Below are 19,686 nucleotides of genomic sequence, written 5' to 3'. Positions count from 1 at the left end.
GGCCGCGGCGTCTATACAATCGGTCGATCAATGAAGTGAGACCATGCCTCTCTGCATATCCAGTCTTAAGGCTAGTCGGATCGCGATTTGTAATGGAGTGTTGCAAAGAAAACAAAATGCTAACTGTTAGAAACATGATTGTCAGTACAAAGAATATTTCAAAAAAATAAACAAGCAAAAGAAAAGAAAAACTTACAAAGTCCTCCAAATATGTCCTATGGCCGCCACTCCCAAGTTGATGGACCACTTCGGCCTCGAGTCGTGCCCTCGTCGCCTCGTGCTGCTGACTCCAATGTCCTGGAGAATCTGTAGCCTCCTCCCTCAGTCGGCGCCAATCATCTACATCTAACCACTCGGGCTTTGCAGCCCCACTCTTGATTGCCTTGTGTGCGTCGGATCGTCTATGTGACATGTATGCACGCATGCAATCCATCATCCAGCCCGTAGAGAATTTATCTACTGAGGTTGGCACTAGAAACTCCTCATACAAGGATGCTACTATGTAGTCCTTGCTCCCCTCCGGTATATTCTTCCAATGATCCAAGACGTTGTGCCGAACTTGTTGGCACAACTCTCTCATGCGAGCCATCACCCTCCTCCCCTCATCATTCATGATGATGGCTCTTGACCTACTATCGACTAGGTATCCATAACCCCCTGGAGTCTGCCTAAGATGGGTCCTCTCCCATCTGCGTCCATGCTCCTGGGTATATCTAGGAGACCCCTGCGCATCCGGTGTACCGACCGGGGTAATATCTCTCGGACTGGCACCCACAAGGGTGCCACCTGACGGCTGAGCAAAAGCCAGAGTAACTAGAGTAGACGTCCCCACAGGTGTGACAAATCCCTGAGGTGACACAACTCTAGCTGAATGATGAGACGGAGACACTGCGTCCGTGCCTCCACAGCATCCACCTGAGCCTGAGCCACGCTCCCTGGAAGGGCCATGAGAGCGAGGAATCGCACATGTATCCTGTGTCGACCGCAGGCTCACTGCCTCTGTATCTTTGCAGCATCCCCCTGATCCCGATGCATCCTCCCTCTGGCCCAAGTCGTGAGCGTCGAGCTCGTCTACTCGAAGCCGAAGCATCCAATCGCGCTGAAGTAGATCTAGCAGAGCGCCTTGACGAAGACCGAGACAGCTCCTGGTCTACCATCTCTCTGAATCTCGTGATTTGGTCTGGAGATATGCGTGTGAAGATATCCTGTAACTCCTCATCGCTCATCCCTCGACTCATCTTGAAAATTTCACCTGCACAGACAAAAAATGATGTTAGAATAATCAATTTAAATCATACAAAGCACAATAATATAAATCATTTAAAAAAATCTCACTTAAAATGCATATCTTATGTACCCTTATAAGCGATTGGTCAACGAATTGAGTAAGTGGATGCTCCAAGTATGAAGTATCCTATGGTTCCATGTTGATCTCCTGACACAACTCCGCATACATTGGAAGGTCGATAGACATGTCACCACAAAAGAATGAGTCCACCTCGTTCTCAAAGAATTCTTGGACTCCTATATTTCCATCATTGTTAGCCGATGCTGGCTCCAAGCTTTCGACGGCCTCCACCCCTTGTAATATCGACCCCTCTATTTGCATATTATCTTCATCTATGCTCGGAACATCGCTTTGATCATATACTCTCGCACTTCGGGGAGTTGAAGGTATAGCATACCACCATCAAGGTTGTCGGGGGTTTGGATAGAAGATTACCTGTTCACAAACACGTACAAGAGAGTTCAAACCATTGTGACATAAACCATGTCGTAATACAAATAGCAAGCAAATGAGTCCATGCACCTGTTCACAATGGGCCGGCAACACAAAGGTGTCGCGCAAATCCATCCATTTTTTTTCGGAATCTATTTCGAGAAATCCAGATGGACCTTGTCAAACTGTTGCTCCAGCTCCTCCAAGTACCACTTTGAACCACTGCACATCGAATACTATCATGGAGAAGTTACGGTAATCCATTGTAACAATACTTTGCAAGTTCCCAAGATACTCCATCTCATCCACAACCGTGTTTGGATCCGTTGCTTATCGCCAGCTCTCTTGCTCGAACCTTGCCATGATACCACAATCCATGGTGGAGCACATTTTGTCAATACGCTCCACGCGAAAATGCCGTCCGTACGACTACGCTGCACTATATATTTTGTAATGTACATTGAAACACTCGAATTAGATGTCACATATAAAATTTAGATACGACAGATTCTAAACCCCTCATCACCTTTGGACTACATCCCCTCGAGAATTCCCACTTCTCCATTGAGACCTCTGTCCCTTCGCAAGACGCTGCGGTCAAAGCTCCATGCAACCATCGCGTTGACATGAACCGCGGCATCTCCTCCATGCCTTCAGGATATGGAATCAGTCGATGATGCGTATTACGTTGGAATTCAGCTCGCGCTTCCTCTCGATCTTGCCTAGCGATCTGGTACTTGGCGAGCCACGTCTCCATAGAGGCATGGTGCAACATACAAAAGCGATTCACCTTCTCTTCCATTGAGGCATCCATTCTTTTTTCTACCCCATTTCCAACCACCACATCTCCAGTTAGTCTATCATCGTCCTTCAGTGACTATAGCATTTCATTGTATGGTTTCACTGTTGGTAGCCATTGTGAAATATGCACTAGCGCCTTAGACACCAACCAACCTTCAGCCATGCTACCTTCTGGCCGAGCACGTTTTCGCACAAAGCCTTTCAGGGTTTTCATGAAGCGCTCCAAGAAGAACATCCACGATGACAGGTAGCGATGCAGGAATAGCGGCGTCGCTATTTGCGTCGCTCGATGCAAATAGCGACGCCCCACAGGGAAAAACAATAGGCCGAAACCCGAGTGCGGTTCATTTCGCGCATTTTCATCAAACGTTCCAAGAGGGAGAGCGACTGTCTTGCATAGGGTGAGAGAGAGAGAGGAAGAAGGCTTGCCGCCGCCACCGTTCGCGAAGGAGAGGAGGAGCCTTCTTCGCAAAGAGGAGCCGCCAAACCCTTGCCATATCTCATCGGTGAGTCCATTCTCTTCTTCTTTTTCTTGTTTAGTTAATTCTCTCCTTTTTTTGCTTGTTTAGGAGAGGAAATGAGAGAGAAAGAGAGGGAGAGGGAGGGAGAGAAAGAGAAAGAGAGGGGGAGAGAAAGAGAAAGAGAAAGAGAAAGAGAGGGAGAGGGAGGGGGAGGAAATGAGAGAGGGAGAGAAAGAGAAAGAGAGGGAGAGGGATGGGGAGGAAATGAGAGAGGGAGAGGGAGGGAGAGTGCATTCTCTCTCTCTTTTACTTTTGCTTATATGATTTGTGTATACATATTGAGAGAGGGAGAGGAAATGAGAGAGAAAGAGAGGGAGAGGGAGAGGGAGGAAATGGGAGAGGGAGGGGGAGGGAGGGAGAGGGAGAGGGAGAGAGAGGAAATGGAAGAGGGAGGGGGATGAAATGAGAGAACGAGAGGGAGGGAGAGTGTATTCTCTCTCTTATTTATTTATTTTTTGTAGAATTTGTATATAATGAGAGAGGGAGAAGAAATGAGGGAGGCGGAGAGGGAGAAAGAGAGGGAAATTAAAGAGAGGGAGAGGGAGAGGGAATGAGAGAGGGAGAGAGAAAGAGAAAGAGAAAGAGACGAAAACATAATAGGAAAATGAGAGAGAGAGAGGGAGGGAGAATAAATGAGAGAAGGAGAGGAAGAGAGCAAAAGGAAATGAGAGAGAGAGAGGAGAGAGGAAAAGAGAGAATGAGAGGAGAGAGAAAAAGAGATAAGATGTTAAACATAATAGGCAAATAGAGAAAGAGAGGGTGTGGGTTAGGGTGAGGGCGAGGGAGGGAGAGGAAATGAGAGAGGGAGAGGAAGAGAGAAAAGGAAATGAGAGAGGAAGAAGAAGAGAGAAAAAGAGAGAAATATCATTAAACCTAATGGAAAAATAGAGAAAGAGAGAGTCAGGGCGAGGGAGAGAAAGGAAATGAGAGAGGGAGAGAAAGAAAGGAAGGGAAATGAGACAGGGAGAGGAGAGAGAGAAAAATGAGAGAGGGAGAGGAGAGAGAAAAAGAGAAAAATTTATTAAATCTAATAGAGAAAGAGAAAAAGAGAGGGTTAGGGTGAGGGAGGGATAGGAAATGAGAGAGGGAGAGAAAGAGAGAAAGGGAAATGAGACAGGGAGAGGAGAGAGAAGGAAATGAGAGAGAGAGAGAGGAGAGAGAAAGAGAGAAAAATCATTAAACCTAATAGGGAAAGAGAGAAAGAGAGGGTGAGGGCGAGGGAGGGAGAGGAAATGAGAGAGGGAGAGGAGAGAGAAAAAATGAGAGAGAGGAGAGAGAGAAAGAGAGAAAAATCATTAAACCTAATAGGGAAAGAGAGAAAGAGAGGGTGAGGGTGAGGGAGGGAGAGGAAATGAGAGAGGGAGAGGAGAGGGAAAAAGGAAATGAGAGAGGGAGAGGAGAGAGAAAAAGGAACGAGAGAGGGCGAGGGAGGGAGAGGAATGAGAGAGAGAGGAGAGAGAAAAAGATAGAGGGAGGGAGAGGAATGAGAGGGAGAGGAGAGAGAAAGAGAGGGTTAGGGTGAGGGAGGGAGAGGAAATGAGAGAGGGGAAGAAAGGGAGAAAGGGAAATGAGAGAGGGAGAGGAGAGAGAAAATGAGAAAAAAATCATTAAATCTAATAGAGAAAGGGAGAAAGAGAGGGTCATGGTGAGGGAGGGATAGGAAATGAGAGAGGGAGAGAAAGAGAGAAAGGGAAATGAGACAGGGAGAGGAGAGAGAAGGAAATGAGAGAGAGAGAGGAGAGAGAAAAAGAGAAAAATCATTAAACCTAATAGGGAAAGAGAGAAAGAGAGGGTGAGGGCGAGGGCGAGGGAGGGAGAGGAAGTGAGAGAGGGAGAGGAAGAGAGAAAACAAAATATTATGTGCTAGGTACTGAGTACTAGGTACTAAATACTAGTGTTCTATGATACTATATGCTAGATCATAGAAAAAGAGAGAGATGGAAGGAGAGGATAACAATCTGAGAAAAGAAAAGAATGATAACAAAAACAAATTGTTTGTTGTAATGTAGACAAAATGGAAAACGAAGAAGGTCCTGTTGTTCAAGATTGCGAGGCGTATCTTAATCAGCATGTCCCATGTCCTTGCTCTCAATGCAAGCTAGCAATTAGACGAAAGCGCCGATTGTCTATAGAACATGTACGACGATTTGGTGAGTTTCAATCTGAGATCATTGATCAGGCAATTGCAGATTTTCAACAAACGGTAATTTGAAGTTAATATCAATTATGCATTGTACTCGCAAGCTAATTGAATACCATATACAATAAGATTGGGTCTCACTGGCAAATTTTCTATCCAGGGAGGTGATGTCTCATGGATGTCAATCTTGGAGCCTGAGATGGAGGCAATGATCGATGCATTGATTCCCATGGATGTCAAGACTTCTGATCCGCTTAGAGAGGAAGCATCCATACCATTATATGATGGGTGCCGAGTATCTCGGCTGAAGACACTGCTTGCACTCTTAAGTGTGCAAGCAAAATACGGGTGGAGCGATACGAGTATGACCGAGTTGTTCAAGTACCTTGTACATACGCTTCATTGATTTTTTTTTCAGTTCTATTATTACAAACATTTATGCTTTTTCAAGGTGTTTTATGATTTTTTTTAAGGTTATTGAAATATCATATATTACCACCTGCAAATACCATGCCTGAGTCTCGTGATGATGCACGACATGTTTTACGGAAGCTTGGCATGGACTACAATAACATCCATGCATGTATCAACAATTGCATACTATTTCGAGGAGAATACGAGACTATGGAGACATTTCCAAAGTGTGGTGCTCACAGGTAAGGGCAAACCATCCCTCAAAAAGTTCTCAGACACTTTTCGTTTATCCCCCCCATAAACCACATGTTTCGTACGTCCAGCATGGCGAGCTTGACAACGTGGCATGCACAGAATAGGTCCACGGATGGAGTTCAACGAATATCAGCAGATTCATGCGCATGGAGCCACATTGACTCTACCTTCCCAAGCTTTGCCCAAGAGCCAAGGAATCTTCGGCTCGGTCTTGCAATGGATAGCGTGAACCCATTCGATTTGCGCTCAACTTCTTACAGTGTGTGGCCTATAGTCCTTGTCAACTACAATATCCCTCCATGGCTTTCTACGAAGAAAGGACATCTCATCCTTAGCTTGCTTGTCCCCGGTCGCTACAAAGTCAAAAATATGGACGTGTATCTTCGTCCATTAGTCGATGAGCTTAAGATTTTATGGGAGGAGGGGGTCACCGTGTAAGATATGAGCAGGCGCGATGGTCGGTGGTTAGCCAATATTCGAGCCATTCTCATGTGGACGATGCATGACTTTCCGGGATTCGGAGAGTGCTCAGGTGAGCAGGCCTCCGTTCTCGCTTGTAATATCTATATTTTATCTCATTCAAGTAAGTATTCACTAGGTCATGGTGTTGGAACAGGTCTGGTTACCTCAAGTTATCATGCATGTCCATTGTGCGGGCCACAGTTAGACTCGTGAAGGTCACGAACCATGAAGAAGATGGTATATCAAGGACACGCTTCTTTCTTGCCAGAGGATCATGAACTTAGAGAAGGTTTCCTTAGATGACCTCCAACACGTATGAACGCCGCAAGCTGGTATGAGCTGAAAATAGTCCATGCGGAATCACATCCAAATGGAATGCGGCGGTTCTCAGTTTTCTATGAGTTGCCATATTGGACCCACTTACACGTCAATCACTTGTTGGATCCCATGCATATTTTCAAGAATGTGGGCAGCTTGTTATGGAACCACATCACAGGAAAGAGAGACACTATAGGGGCACGAATGGATTTGAAGGAGGTAGGTAAGATGGAGGCGCTTTGGCCGCAGTCGATTGTTGCTGATGGTCGCGTGCAGCTTCCTCGCACTCCTTAGGTTTTGTCCACTAAAGAAGAGCGCATTGTGAAGCAAGTAATCAAGTCTATCCGCACTCCGACGGGTATGATGCGTTCTCTCAGGTCCGCATTTTCTAAAGACAACCAATTATCAAGGTTAAAATCCCATGACTGGCATAAGATATGTCAGGTTTGTACTACGAATGGATTGTAATTAGCGTGGGCATTTTGCTATTTGGAATGTAGCCATTATTCATAATGCTTTCTCATTTGTGGCAGTTTGTACTACCGATCGTGATCACAGGATGTCTTACTCCAGAAATACGCGGGGCCATTTACAGGTTGTCGACTTTGGTGCAATGGATCTCACAGAATGAGATTAAGACGTCCTCTATTGAATCCGCGAGGCGGGGAGCAGTGGAGACGGTCTGTCTCTTTGAGAAATAGTACCTGCCCACCAGAATGCTCACGATACAAATCCACCTTCTTGTGCATCTTGTAGATGAAGTGGAGATTGCTGGACCTGTCCATATGCATTACAATCCTTGTAGTGATTATGCCCAAGTCCAATGTGAAGATAGAGAATATCAATGCCTTGGAGTACAATTTCGATGATTATATTCTTGTTGCTTCATCACTTGATACTACTTAGTTGACTGATGCTTCGTCCACTTACTCTCAGTGTTGGCTTCTTGATTTGGGGGCTTCATTCCATGTTACCCCACATCGTTATTGGTTTCATAGCTATTGTGTTGTTATAGGTTCTATTAGACTAGGAGATAACACCGCATTGGATATCATTGGCATATGTAATGTTGGAGACTGCAAGTTGGTATTGGTGCTCCTTTTGTGCTTCATGATGTGCATCATGTCCGAGCTTTGACTAAAAGCCTTATTTCAAATAGGACAATAGGATGATGAAAGGTACTATATATATTTTAGTGATTCTTCATGGAAGATCACAGGTCGTAGTCTTGTTTTTGCTAGAGGTGCCAAGGTTGGTAGCCTCTACACTTTTCTTGTTTTTGGGTTTGTTGACCATGTTTTGGTTGTGACTGATTTTTCACATGTATCTTTATGGAACCATCGCCTTGGGCACATGCCCTTGAAAGGAATGAAAGTATTGATCTATTTGCAATATCTCTTGCCTTTAGATCTTTTTGTTTTGATTCATGTGATCATTGTTTTTATGGTAGGCAAACTCCTAACTTGCATAAGAAGCCGAGTTCTACACATATGGGTGAGCCTTTGGCTCTTGTGCATTCATATCTTTGTGGCCCCATGCCTTGTCAGTCGTTTAGTGGCCAAAAGCAATTTGTCACATTCATAGATGATTATTTGCATAAGGTTTGGGCCTATCCTATTAAGCAAAAATTAGATGTTTTGGCTACATTTTGGTGTTTTTTGGTCATTGGGGCTGAGAACTAGTTTGGTATAGGAGGCTGACATGTGTACTCTCTAACAATGGGGGTGAATATGTCTCTAAGGCTTTTGAGCAACTATGTGATAAGAGGGATATTAAGCATTAGTTGACTACCCCATACACTCCATTCTAGAATGGTGTTGTGAAGTGCATGAATAGGACTATTCACGAAAGAGTCTATAGTATGCTTAGTTGGGCACGCTTAACAAAGCACTTTTGGGTTGAGGCAAATTTACTACTATGGTGCATCTCATTAATATTTCCTGGTGTACTACTCTTTGATGGAAGAGTTGCAAAATGATTTACATGATAAAAAAAGGAGATCGAGTCATTATGCAAAACAAACTAGTGAACCCATTAAGAGCTCATCGGCTTGGTGAAGTGAAGAAGATCAACCTAGCTAAACATGGGGAAACCTCTAAATAAATCTTATTTGAGGACCTCATTGTAGAATATGAACATCAAATTTTCAATCTACTTAAGGAGTATTACGATGTATTCACATGGAATTTCTTTGACCTCAAGGGTATACCTCCTTTAGTACCGAGGTATACTATTTCTTTGATATCAGATACCAATCCTACTAGACAATGACCCTACTCTATGAATCGTTGCTATATGTACCACATGGGAGAAGAGTTGGAGAAGCTACAAAAAGTAGGATTTATTTAGGAGATGCGGCATACAAGCTACAGTACTGAGATATACTATTCCTTTGAAATCAAATACCCATTCTACCAGATAATGACCCTACTCCATGAATCCTTGCTATATGTACCACATGTGAGAAGATTTGGAGAAGCTACAAAAAGTAGGATTTATTTATGAGTTGGAGCATATAGACTAGGTATCTCCCATCATCATGGTACTTAAGAAGGATGGGAAAATTTGAATATGCATTAACTACAGGAAACCAAATCCATAACCAAAAGAGACCATTATCCGCTACTGTACCTACATAGGGACCACATGATTAAACACACAGTAGTAAATGAAGCTTATAACTACTTGGATGGTTTTTCATGCTATGACTAGGTGTAAGTGCACTTGGATGGTTTGTTAGGCTATTTTCTAAGACATGCTAAGATGTTGGCTCAAGCTATTTGTGGATGACCCTCGAGTAAGTTATTCATGAATATATGTGTCCATCACGTGGGTTCAAAATAAGGTATATTTAAAATACTATTTTTTACATACAGAATGATGTAATATAAAGGGGTTATTTACAGATTCAATAGAAAAGGGTTATGTTTTATTCAAAAAAAAATCACAGATAAGGATATTTATAAATAGGCCTTGAATACACGTGATGTAGAGGATATACATATAGTAACTTCCCCAAGGGATGACCTCTATGTTCACTCCAACTGGGACGAATACCTCGAAAAGATTTCGCTAGTCTTAGAGCGATGTTGGTAGTAGCACATATCTCTCAATCCCTTGATGTGTCAATTTTCAAAACGGTATCATTTTGGGCCACATGGTATCTTGGAATGGTATTGCAATAGATACAACCAAGTTTAAGGTGCAAGTTTAAGGCGATAATGGATCTCCCTCCACCCACTAGTTACCACAAAGTCATCTAATGTTTCCTTGGACATATTGCCTACTACTATCACTTTGTACTAAAGCACGCTTCCATAGCATGACCACTTTATACACTCCTAGTTGTTTGGGATTGGGCAAAGAAATGCTAGGCTTCGTACGAAGCTCCAAACAAGGCTCTCATGAATGCACCCATTTTATGAGCCCTAAATTGGACAAGCACATTCCACATGCATATCAATGCATTCAAAATTGCAATTAGAACTATGTTGTTGTGCCAACCTGATGAGCATAATATGGACTTTTTAGTGAGTTTTGCTAGTAGACAGCTTATTGAAGCCAAAAGAAACTACTCTACAAACAAAACAAGAAGGACTAGCAATGATGGATGCCATCAAGAAGTTTCGACATGGCTACCCCATTCATTTCTTTGTAGACCATCAAACACTACTCTATTTGGTTAATAAGTCTTGTACTACTGGTCACATTGCTTGATGGCTTCTATTTCTGCTAGAATTTGATTCTTTTTATAGTCATGTGCAAGGGAAATAACATTTTATTACCACCACATGTCTTGTATCACCAATAGACGGGAAGCAATTGGGGTTGATGATAATATCCTTGATGCCCATTTGTTTCGTATTCAACAAGAATCCCAACTCTTCAAGGCAAACGAAACGGGCATACAATATTGTCCACGTACTAGAAAATGGATTGCTAGAGAGACCCATAAAAAAGGCGTGTCTCACCTATCTTTCTGATCAAGACACAACCTTATTAGATGATTGCTAGTCAACTCTCTCTCAACTATATTGACTAAGGAAGGACAGTCTTCTTCACAAATGTGTTTGCCAATATGAAATTAAGGGTGTGCCACAAGAAGCGCATATAGGAATTGCATAAGTATACTTCAATGCAAATGCCACATAAGGAAAGTTCTATATTATCAATTGCAATGGCCCACTCTCGTTTGAGATGAGGCCCGCCGTTTTGTCAAACATTGTGATGAATGTCAAATATTTAAGCTTCTAATAAGAAAGGATAAGATGGATCTTCCCCTTATAATTTCCCAACAACCCTTTGAAAAGTGGAGGATAAACTTTATGGAACCTATTAGCCCTATTCCCAAATACTTACAAGCACACTATGTTATACTCACTACCTACTACATGACTAAGTGGTTATCACAATCTACTACATGACTAAGTGGGTAGAGGTAAGGACCAACAAAAATAATGACACCAAAATCTTGGCTAATTTCTTGTAGGAGAAATTCAACTCATGCTTTGGTTGCCCCATTGAGCTTGTCAAAATGACATTACTGAACACCTTCCGTCCACATTCTTGGTCTTGTATTGGAATTCTAGCCCCTACTACCCACAAGCAAATTTCCAAGTAGAAGCAGAAGTAAATTTCCAAGTAGAAGAAATTAATTGAAGCAAACTTTCAATTCATCTTTTTTATTGTATGATGAAGGACTATAACATGGGTCTTAGAGCAAGGCTATTGGTGGGCATGTCAACATCACAGTGAAAGCATACATCCATCTTGGAGGGCTACATCATCTCCATAATCAAACATTGCTTTATTATCCACTAGAGTAAGACTCTGCACAAAGGATTTTGGCTCAAAGGTTCTTTGTCAATAATGATGTTGTACTTCTCTGCAAATTTATGGAAAATGGACTATTCCTAAGGTTTCTTTCCACATGTTTTTTCCTAGAACCACGTAGCACAAAGCAACCACTCCCCATAGTGGTTTTGAAGGTAATATTGGTTTTATCTTAGAGTGGGAGGTAGCCAAATTGGCCACCATCAATCTATTATAGTCGGTGGTACCACTCTAAAACCACCCTCCTCCACAAAAAAGCTTAGTTAGCAAAAAAGGTAATGTCTATTTTTTCTTACTCTCTAAGGCAACCACAATTTTTATTTATTTATTTAAAAAAGGGCAGCTACTACAACTTGGTAAACTATGTAAACTCTCGGCACACTAGCTTTGTAGTCCCCCAGCTCCTTTCTCAGCAAAAGCGGTGCCAGACCAGCCACCCTTGTCACCATCAATGTTACCCAACTTCTCCAATAGCTCAGTCACTTGCAACATGACTTTATTTCTACCTCCACCTATTTAGATACTTGCAATCACACCTACTCTAGTCCCTTTGTATAGGACAGCTAGGCTAGGAAGATGCAGTCCATTCTAGAAAGAGAGACAAAATCCCATATGCACAGTGGATGTTAAGTGCTACCAAAGAACTCTATAATGATGTACTTGAACTATCACTTTCACATGATGATAATGCAATACTACTTGTCTCTTATGTCAAGTGTCTGTGTCATTTTTGTCCATACACAAGATTGTGTTTATGAGTTCAAGTCTCAATCTTGAAACCTAATTCACTTGTGTAACAGTTGTCTACATTGTCATGTCAACATGAGTTGTGTCTTTATCTTCCATCCTCCATAGCTACCGCCTTTGTCATACTCTAGATCCCGCATCTTTAACATGGTATCAGAGCTCAACTGAGCATGGCTTAGCTCTCCTCTACTCTCTCTCAGCTCATCTTAACCTCAGGTCAACTCAAGTCCAGCTCATGGTTCCATTTCTCACCTCCATCTCTACTTGACCCTCCTTGGCAGCCATAGCCAGCCTGCACCCTGCCTGCTTCAAGCTCTTGGATCTCTCTCCACAAGTCATATCTCACTGTAATTCCTTCTGGAAAAATGTTCCTCTACTTCCAAAGCTCCTCCTTGGCACCTCACCTAAGCATTGCACACCCTGGAGCTCAGCATTGTCAATCTTCTCAACTTCTGCTTTGGGTGTCCTCCATAGCCAACAGGACCCAGCTCACTTGGAGTCATTGGATCTCTCAATACAGAGCATATATGCTGATGATTCCTTCTAAAGACCTCTTCCTCTAGTTAAGGTGCAGCAGCCCAGCATCATAGCCGTTGACATTAGCCACCTTTGCCCCCAGCATTGTTAAAATTGTCAAAATCTGTCCTAACTGCGCTTGTTTTCGTTTCGTCGTCCTGCGCGCTTGCTGCTCGACCAGATCATGATGATGGTTATGGGGCAATGAAAGCCCATGAGTCAAGCTTTCTTTCCATAAAAAAATTTTGGGAAATGATCAAGTATACAGCTCACACAGAGCAAAAAACCAGGCCCCTGTCTGAAACCCTAAACTGTCAGCCATAGCCATTTTCATCAAAGCTTAAAAATCTCATCATTTTCTCTCTCCTGCCACCTGGAGCAACCCACTGCCACTCTGATCCACTTCCCCAACATCAAATCAAGGAGGGGAAGGACCTAGAAAGATTGACAAAGGATCGAAGACCCGAACAGGAAGATTCAAGCTCAACATCAAGTCAAACATAGTGTGTTTTCACACTACCATTACTTGTGTCTCTTGACACATTGTAATCTACTCTTTCACTTGTAAAATCTGAGAATCTTGGAACTGATTTGTTGCTGCTTCAGCTCTCCAGCATGGGAAAAGACTCACCGACAGCTCGGTTCAAGGGAGTTGGGTTTCATACCTGGCAAACCCGCATCAAGCTCATCTTGATGAAGAAGGGTCTCTGGGCCATCACAAATGGCAAAGAGAAGAAACCTCAGGATGATGACCTTGCAGCTACTTGGCAAAAGAATGATGACAAAGCCCAGGCCATTATCAAACTGGAGCTAGACAACAGCTATATCCACCATGTGGATAACTGTGAGACCTCACAGGATACATGGAAGAGACTTAACACCTTGTTCGGTGCACAATCTAAATCATCAAAGTATGGTCTCCTGATTGAGTTTTTCAGGCTTGAAATGAAGTCCAGCACATCACTTGCCACACATCTAAATTACATGGAAGGACTTCTAACCCAACTTGCAAGAATCAACATTAAAATGGAAGAAGTTGTTTGCATTGGTGTTCTACTTAAGAGTTTGCCTCCTGAATATAATAATGTATCAACAACCTTAATCAACATGCCAAATCCTGAACTTGTTGATATCGAGGCATCACTGTTTGAAGAAGAAAAGAAGCTAAAAACTAAGGAAGAACCAAGTACCTCTAGAGATGAGCATGCATTATATGTTGGCAATAGGTACAAAGGCAAGAAGGATCAGCTCTTCTGTGACTTTTGCAAAAGGACCAGACACACCGAGAAGTTTTGCCATGCAAGAAAGAGGTCCCAAAAGGCATATCTAGTTGCAGTCCAAGAAGAAGAAGAAAATGGAGCAAAGGAAGAAGAAGAAGAAGAAGACCACTAGGAGAAGGACAAACCTCATCAGTCCTTCTATTCAGATAGACTTTTTTAGTTTTGTGTTTCCTAGTCCTAATGTCTCAAACATAAACTTGTAAGACTCCTCAGTTATCCTTGTACACTTTGTAAGGCCCCTGCTACAGCCTCTGGATGTCCATCATGTTTGTGGTACCCACACTTAGCCTTTTCTACGACAGCCTCTGGTGTTTTGCCATGTTTATGGTGTGCCCACACTTTGCAGGTGTTGCTTTTACTAAAGCCTCTACACACTTTGTACTTTTGGTGTGATTGAGGAGGGGTGTTGAGATACTTGCAATCACACCTACTCTAGTCCCTTTGTATAGACAGCTAGGCTAGGAAGATGCAGTCCATTCTAGGAAGAGAGACAAAATCCCATATGCACAGTGGATGTTAAGTGCTACCAAAGAACTCTATATAATGATGTACTTGAACTATCACTTTCACATGATGATAATGCAATAGTACTTGTCTCTTATGTCAAGTGTCTGTGTCATTGTTGTCCATACACAAGATTGTGTTTATGAGTTCAGGTCTCAATCTTGAAACCTAATTCACTTGTGTAACAGTTGTCTACATTGTCATGTCAACATGAGTTGTGTCTTTATCTTCCATCCTCCATAGCTATTGCCTTTGTCATGCTCTAGATCCCCATCTTTAACACCACCAGCATTGCTGTGTAGCCAAAGCCACCAACAAATTGGTGCCTTGCCACAATCTATGACCCCCCTTTTCATAGATGGCCCATACTCATTTGCAACAACTTTGACATTGTCATATCTGCTCATGGTTTGTTTGGAAAAGAATCACCTCAAAGATTTTATTTCAAGCCTTTTGTATGCTTACTATTGAGCCTTATAACATTTTGTAAATTCTTGACTTTTTATTTTGAAAAAAAAGAGATGTCAATAAATTGTTTCAAAATCCCAAAGGTGGTTTTTGCTTGGCAACAGTTTTTTTAGGATCAGTGCTAAACACCACTATTGGATTGGCATTGCTACCAAAACCATCAATAATGGATTGCCTTGTGAGTCACTACCATTCACACTATGCTACGAAGAAAGAGCCCTCAGTTAATATGGCTTTGTGTTTCAGGCCTTGGTACTTTCTTTCCTATCCAACAGACGGAGGTGAGGCTCATTAACAAGCCTATTAAGGTTGGTCTTGTCCTCAAGAAGAACATCCCAAGATTATTATGACACACACCTTCATCTTCAACAAACAAAGCATAACTAACCCTAGAAGAAACATCAAATATGAGTCGCTACAGGTTTGAGGTTCTGACATGCTTTAATTATACAACTAATTTGAATTGAAGGATTAATGTAATCAAGATGTTATTTATTAGTAAAATACTACTGTAATAAAATAAATACCATAAAAGTGTACCTATAAAAAAGGTACTCTATGCTAATGAAGTCGTCAAATAAAAGGTAAGAAATTTTTAAAAATTTATATTCTTATTTTAAGAAAAAAGTAAAAAAATTTGTGATAAATTGAGTTAACCTTGAAGTATAATATTAATTCATAAGTTATGAATAAAATTTATGCTTACTTATTTAAAATTTAAATAGGTTAGACTTTAATGTTAAGAAAATAGATAAGATAAGATAAACATTATCTAGAAATAACATGTAAATTTTCATTCATTGAATCTAGAAATCATTTATTCAAATACACAAAGTATTTAGTAGAGATAATTGTTAAATTAAGTTAAGAAAAATATATTTAAATTTCGAATTTATATTTTAGGAAACAAATTTTGGAAAAATATAATCAAATATAAATTTTAATTTGATATAACATATTTTTAAATTTAATGTTGAGCTTATATATTTATATTAGATAAATTTTATTTCTTTCATGTCTTTAGGTTTTAGTTTAGTATCATTGTATGGAAGTTCCCTACACATTATTTACCTCACATTACTATAACCCTATGCCTTCTAAGGGTATTGAACTATTCTTGTTTTGAAATTTGTTGTGCTAGACAATAATATTAAGCAGGACTATCTTTTTTAGGCCAAGCGTAGGATATCATTTACTACTATTTACCTCATGTTACTACAACTTTATGCCTTCTAAGGCTATTGAACTATTCTTATTGAAATTTCTTATGTTGGACAATGATATTGAGCAAGACTATCTTTTTTAGCCCAAGTGTAGGATATCATTGTTAAAGTTCACCAATCAACTTTTAGATAATGTAGTAGGAACTAATATTGAAAAGAGGAGGTTGAAATCCATTAAAAGGCATCCTAAATTAAATTAGCTCCAAGTTATTATAGGTCATTCTATATTGTTCATAAGATTAATGATAATGCATTTAGATTAGGCATTCCTCCTTAGCAAATTTGTAGTTCATTTCATATTAGTTTGTTAAAACCTTTAAAGGGAACCCCACCACTAACTCTAGTTGTAGATGACCCTTCATTTAGTAGAGGAAGAGAAATAGAGAAATTTTGATATCTAAAGTTATCCTTGGCCATAACCAAACTACTACTCGAACTAGTTAGTACCATCGACATGTAATTAAATACAAAAACTATTTTGTTGAGGAATCCCATTAATGGATTTAGAAATCAATGCTAACTCTGACTTATAATAACCTAATGACTACCTACCACTCGTAGCCATATTAATTTATGACAGTTTGTCGTGAAGATCCGTGGCTACCTTATTTTCATAGGGGTATATACAAATTCACTACACTGAGACAATACATAGATATTTTGGATTTTTTCATTGATGTAGTTTACATTTGCCACATGAAGCAACACTAGATATCTATGTAATTTTGTTTGTTTTATCACAACTAATGGCAATTGCTTTTTAACCCCTAAACAATGTTATAGAAACTGTATGAAAATATGATTATTTTTATATATTTTTTAATAGATTTTCTTTGTCTATCTATAGTACAATTGTGACTCATTATGCGCATAAGCCCACATGCGATTTGGTAGATAGATGATAAGGAACTAAAGTATTTTCTGTTGTGGTGAGTAGATTATTATGTAGAGTTAGAGGAATTAATGTTTTTGAGTAGAGAGTATATCATAGCACATAACTTTTATTTATTTTTGGGTGCTTTATCAATGCAAGATTATTATACTTTTGAAAGTGCTCCTTAGAGCAAGGATATTGTATGCACACATGCACGACTTATTTTCTTGGTTGTAATTTCTTGTAAGAAAGCCTAATTTAAAAAGGGATAAACTATTGTTTTTGTTGTCATTTCTTGTATGAAAGCCTTAAAGCGTTAAAATATGAATTTTGTTGTAAAGACCTTCGAATAGGATTGTAGTTTCATTTTTCTTGGCAAAATTATGTCGTGCAAGAAGAAGAAGAAAAAGAGATGTCCTTCAATATATTTTGAGCACAAGAGCTAATTAAAAAATCCATAAATTTGGCCAATGGGGTTATGGGGGGGTGTGTAAGTTCAAACCCTATGCACCACATCCCAAAGGCATAATAAAATATCAATTCACTTCAAAAAAATCCATAAATACATGCATTGGGGAGGTGCTCATCCATGTATGGGGTGAGATCGTAGACCCAATCTTTGTATAGTGCATGCTTTCTCTACTTGTTTTCGCTATTAGAATTTGTATTCACTTCAAATTACAAATAATGTTTGTTGTTGTATAATGAAGGACTACAAGTGTCATTATGAGAACTCAACACGAACTAGGGCCTAAGGGCTTGAAGAGAGGTATAAAAAGGAATGGACCCTATGATTTCTTAATTGTAAGTAAGCAAGCAAATGTTTAATAAAATCAATGGCCAAGTTTTTAAAAGATGGAACGAAATGGTCCTATAGAACCTTTATTTTGAGTGTTTTCAGGTGAAGTTTCTAATCAAAATGTCTAGTTTTTGTTATAGAAGGGTATTTTGTGAGTTTTTAAATCTAAAAAATTGGCCACACCATTTTAGAAACCTCTAAAAAATAGCAATTGTGCTAAAACTCACCCCTAAATTTACTTAGCTTGAGAGATTGAAATTACTTAGGCCCTTTACAAACCCATCCGAGTCCCCAAAGGATAAAGGGGTGTGTAGGTGAGAAAGAGGAAAATCGTTTGCTATAATTTTGTCTGCGTTGAATCGTGTCCACCGTAGCTTGCACAGATGGTTGATAAACATTTTTCTCTCCTCCAATCACAATTCTCGAATTAGAACAATCTTCATACACATCTCAATGAAGGCCGTTCGGAGATGTGTGAATTGAATATTAGGTCCAACTTGGCAAAATGTACTTACGTTTGTCCGGACATGTTTGCACCCAGCCTTAGGGTGGCAAGTTGACAGTCGACACAATTGGTAATCCTTGTGTCTGCCAAGAGTGTTTAGATTAAAAGGAAGCCACATTATTTTTAGGGATGTGGTTCTTGGCAAAATGGCTACGTGGGAGTGTCTTATTGGTTTTGAAGTTCATCTGCGAGGGTTGAACCCTTGAGAAATTCACTTTTTCAAAGTTGTTCAGCCCAATCAATGCGGAACTGATTCAAAAAGCCGAGTTTTAGGGTGCATTTTACAGGGCGAATAGAAACTAGATACGTCTAGAAGGATGTCTTTTTTCTCATTTCCGAGTGTGGAGTCTCAACCCACCCTTAGTTTCACAAAGTTCCACGATAAACTTTTGTACAACGAAGAATGGTATGAACCTGACTTAAATCAAAGTTGCTGCAGGCCATGCCCTCGTCACCCTGCATGGATGCATCACACTCCGAGATGCATTCTGGAAGGAGGGATGTGGTGAATCTCTCTCTCTCTCTCTCTCTCTCTGTGTCCTATGTGCTGATTGACATTATAAATCTTGTCCCCAATAATCAAGGCAATCGAGAGAAAGATCATGGAGGCTGGGTTTCGCTGTGTTGATCGGGTCGCATGGACAAACTGGCAGCCTGGTAACGAATACCGCAAGGCCTTGTCAATCAAGAATGTTAGCAGGGTGGTGCAGGTATAACGATCAGACAATTATTTGCTAATTTGTTGAACAGGGTGGTGTTCGTTTTGTGTCCTTATCTTTCTATATGTTTCCAATTCAAAGATTGTCTGTATACTCTTGTGATTGTGCTCTGCAGACTCTGCATTGGGACCCTCCCAGTTCCCCCAACTTCTCAACAGAATATGCTGATCCAGTCAGACTCAACCCTGATGTCACCGCTGTTATCAACATCACTTTCAAACCCACAAAATTAGACAATTATGAAGGCAACCTTACTTTCTCTGCAACGAAGGTATGGCTATTGTACCATCAACAGACAAGTTTCAGCCGTATCATTCCCGAAATGTAAAAAATAACAGTAGTGATCAAATGCCCTTTCATTTGATCTGCAAAAGAAGCAAGAGATATAGTGAAATTCAACCAGTCACTGTCAAGCTGCCAAACAGGCTTTTTTACCTACTAGGATTGGCTGTAAGTTATGGCTGTCAACATGCTACAGATGGGGATTTTACGTTGGTTTGGGAGAATTTGCATCAGGGAAATCCTATGTCTCCTTATATTTTTGTAAAAGAGGGATATTTTAGAAGTGTTCCACCCATGTGGAAAAC

At 40.6% G+C, this 19,686-nt stretch overlaps 1 protein-coding gene across 1 annotated transcript; it reads left to right on the top strand.

Moving 5' to 3' along the window:
* Nucleotides 1–18,968: 18,968 nt before the first annotated feature.
* Nucleotides 18,969–19,370, top strand: LOC148008841 (cilia- and flagella-associated protein 65-like; the record flags this gene model as incomplete). The annotated part of the gene is made up of 2 exons (XM_087673988.1): nucleotides 18,969–19,090; nucleotides 19,215–19,370. Coding segments are annotated over exons 1-2 (264 nt in total), but the record flags the coding sequence as incomplete, so codon positions are not given.
* Between the last annotated feature and the right edge of the window lie 316 nt (nucleotides 19,371–19,686).

This window comes from Lygodium microphyllum, unplaced genomic scaffold (genome assembly GCF_053477565.2).
Source record: "Lygodium microphyllum isolate KBCC unplaced genomic scaffold, Lygodium_microphyllum_v1.1.10 scaffold_63, whole genome shotgun sequence".
In the NCBI taxonomy this organism is placed as follows: Eukaryota; Viridiplantae; Streptophyta; class Polypodiopsida; order Schizaeales; family Lygodiaceae; genus Lygodium; species Lygodium microphyllum.
Note: the sequence above shows the minus strand (reverse complement) of the source record. Positions and strands in the feature narration are given on the sequence as shown.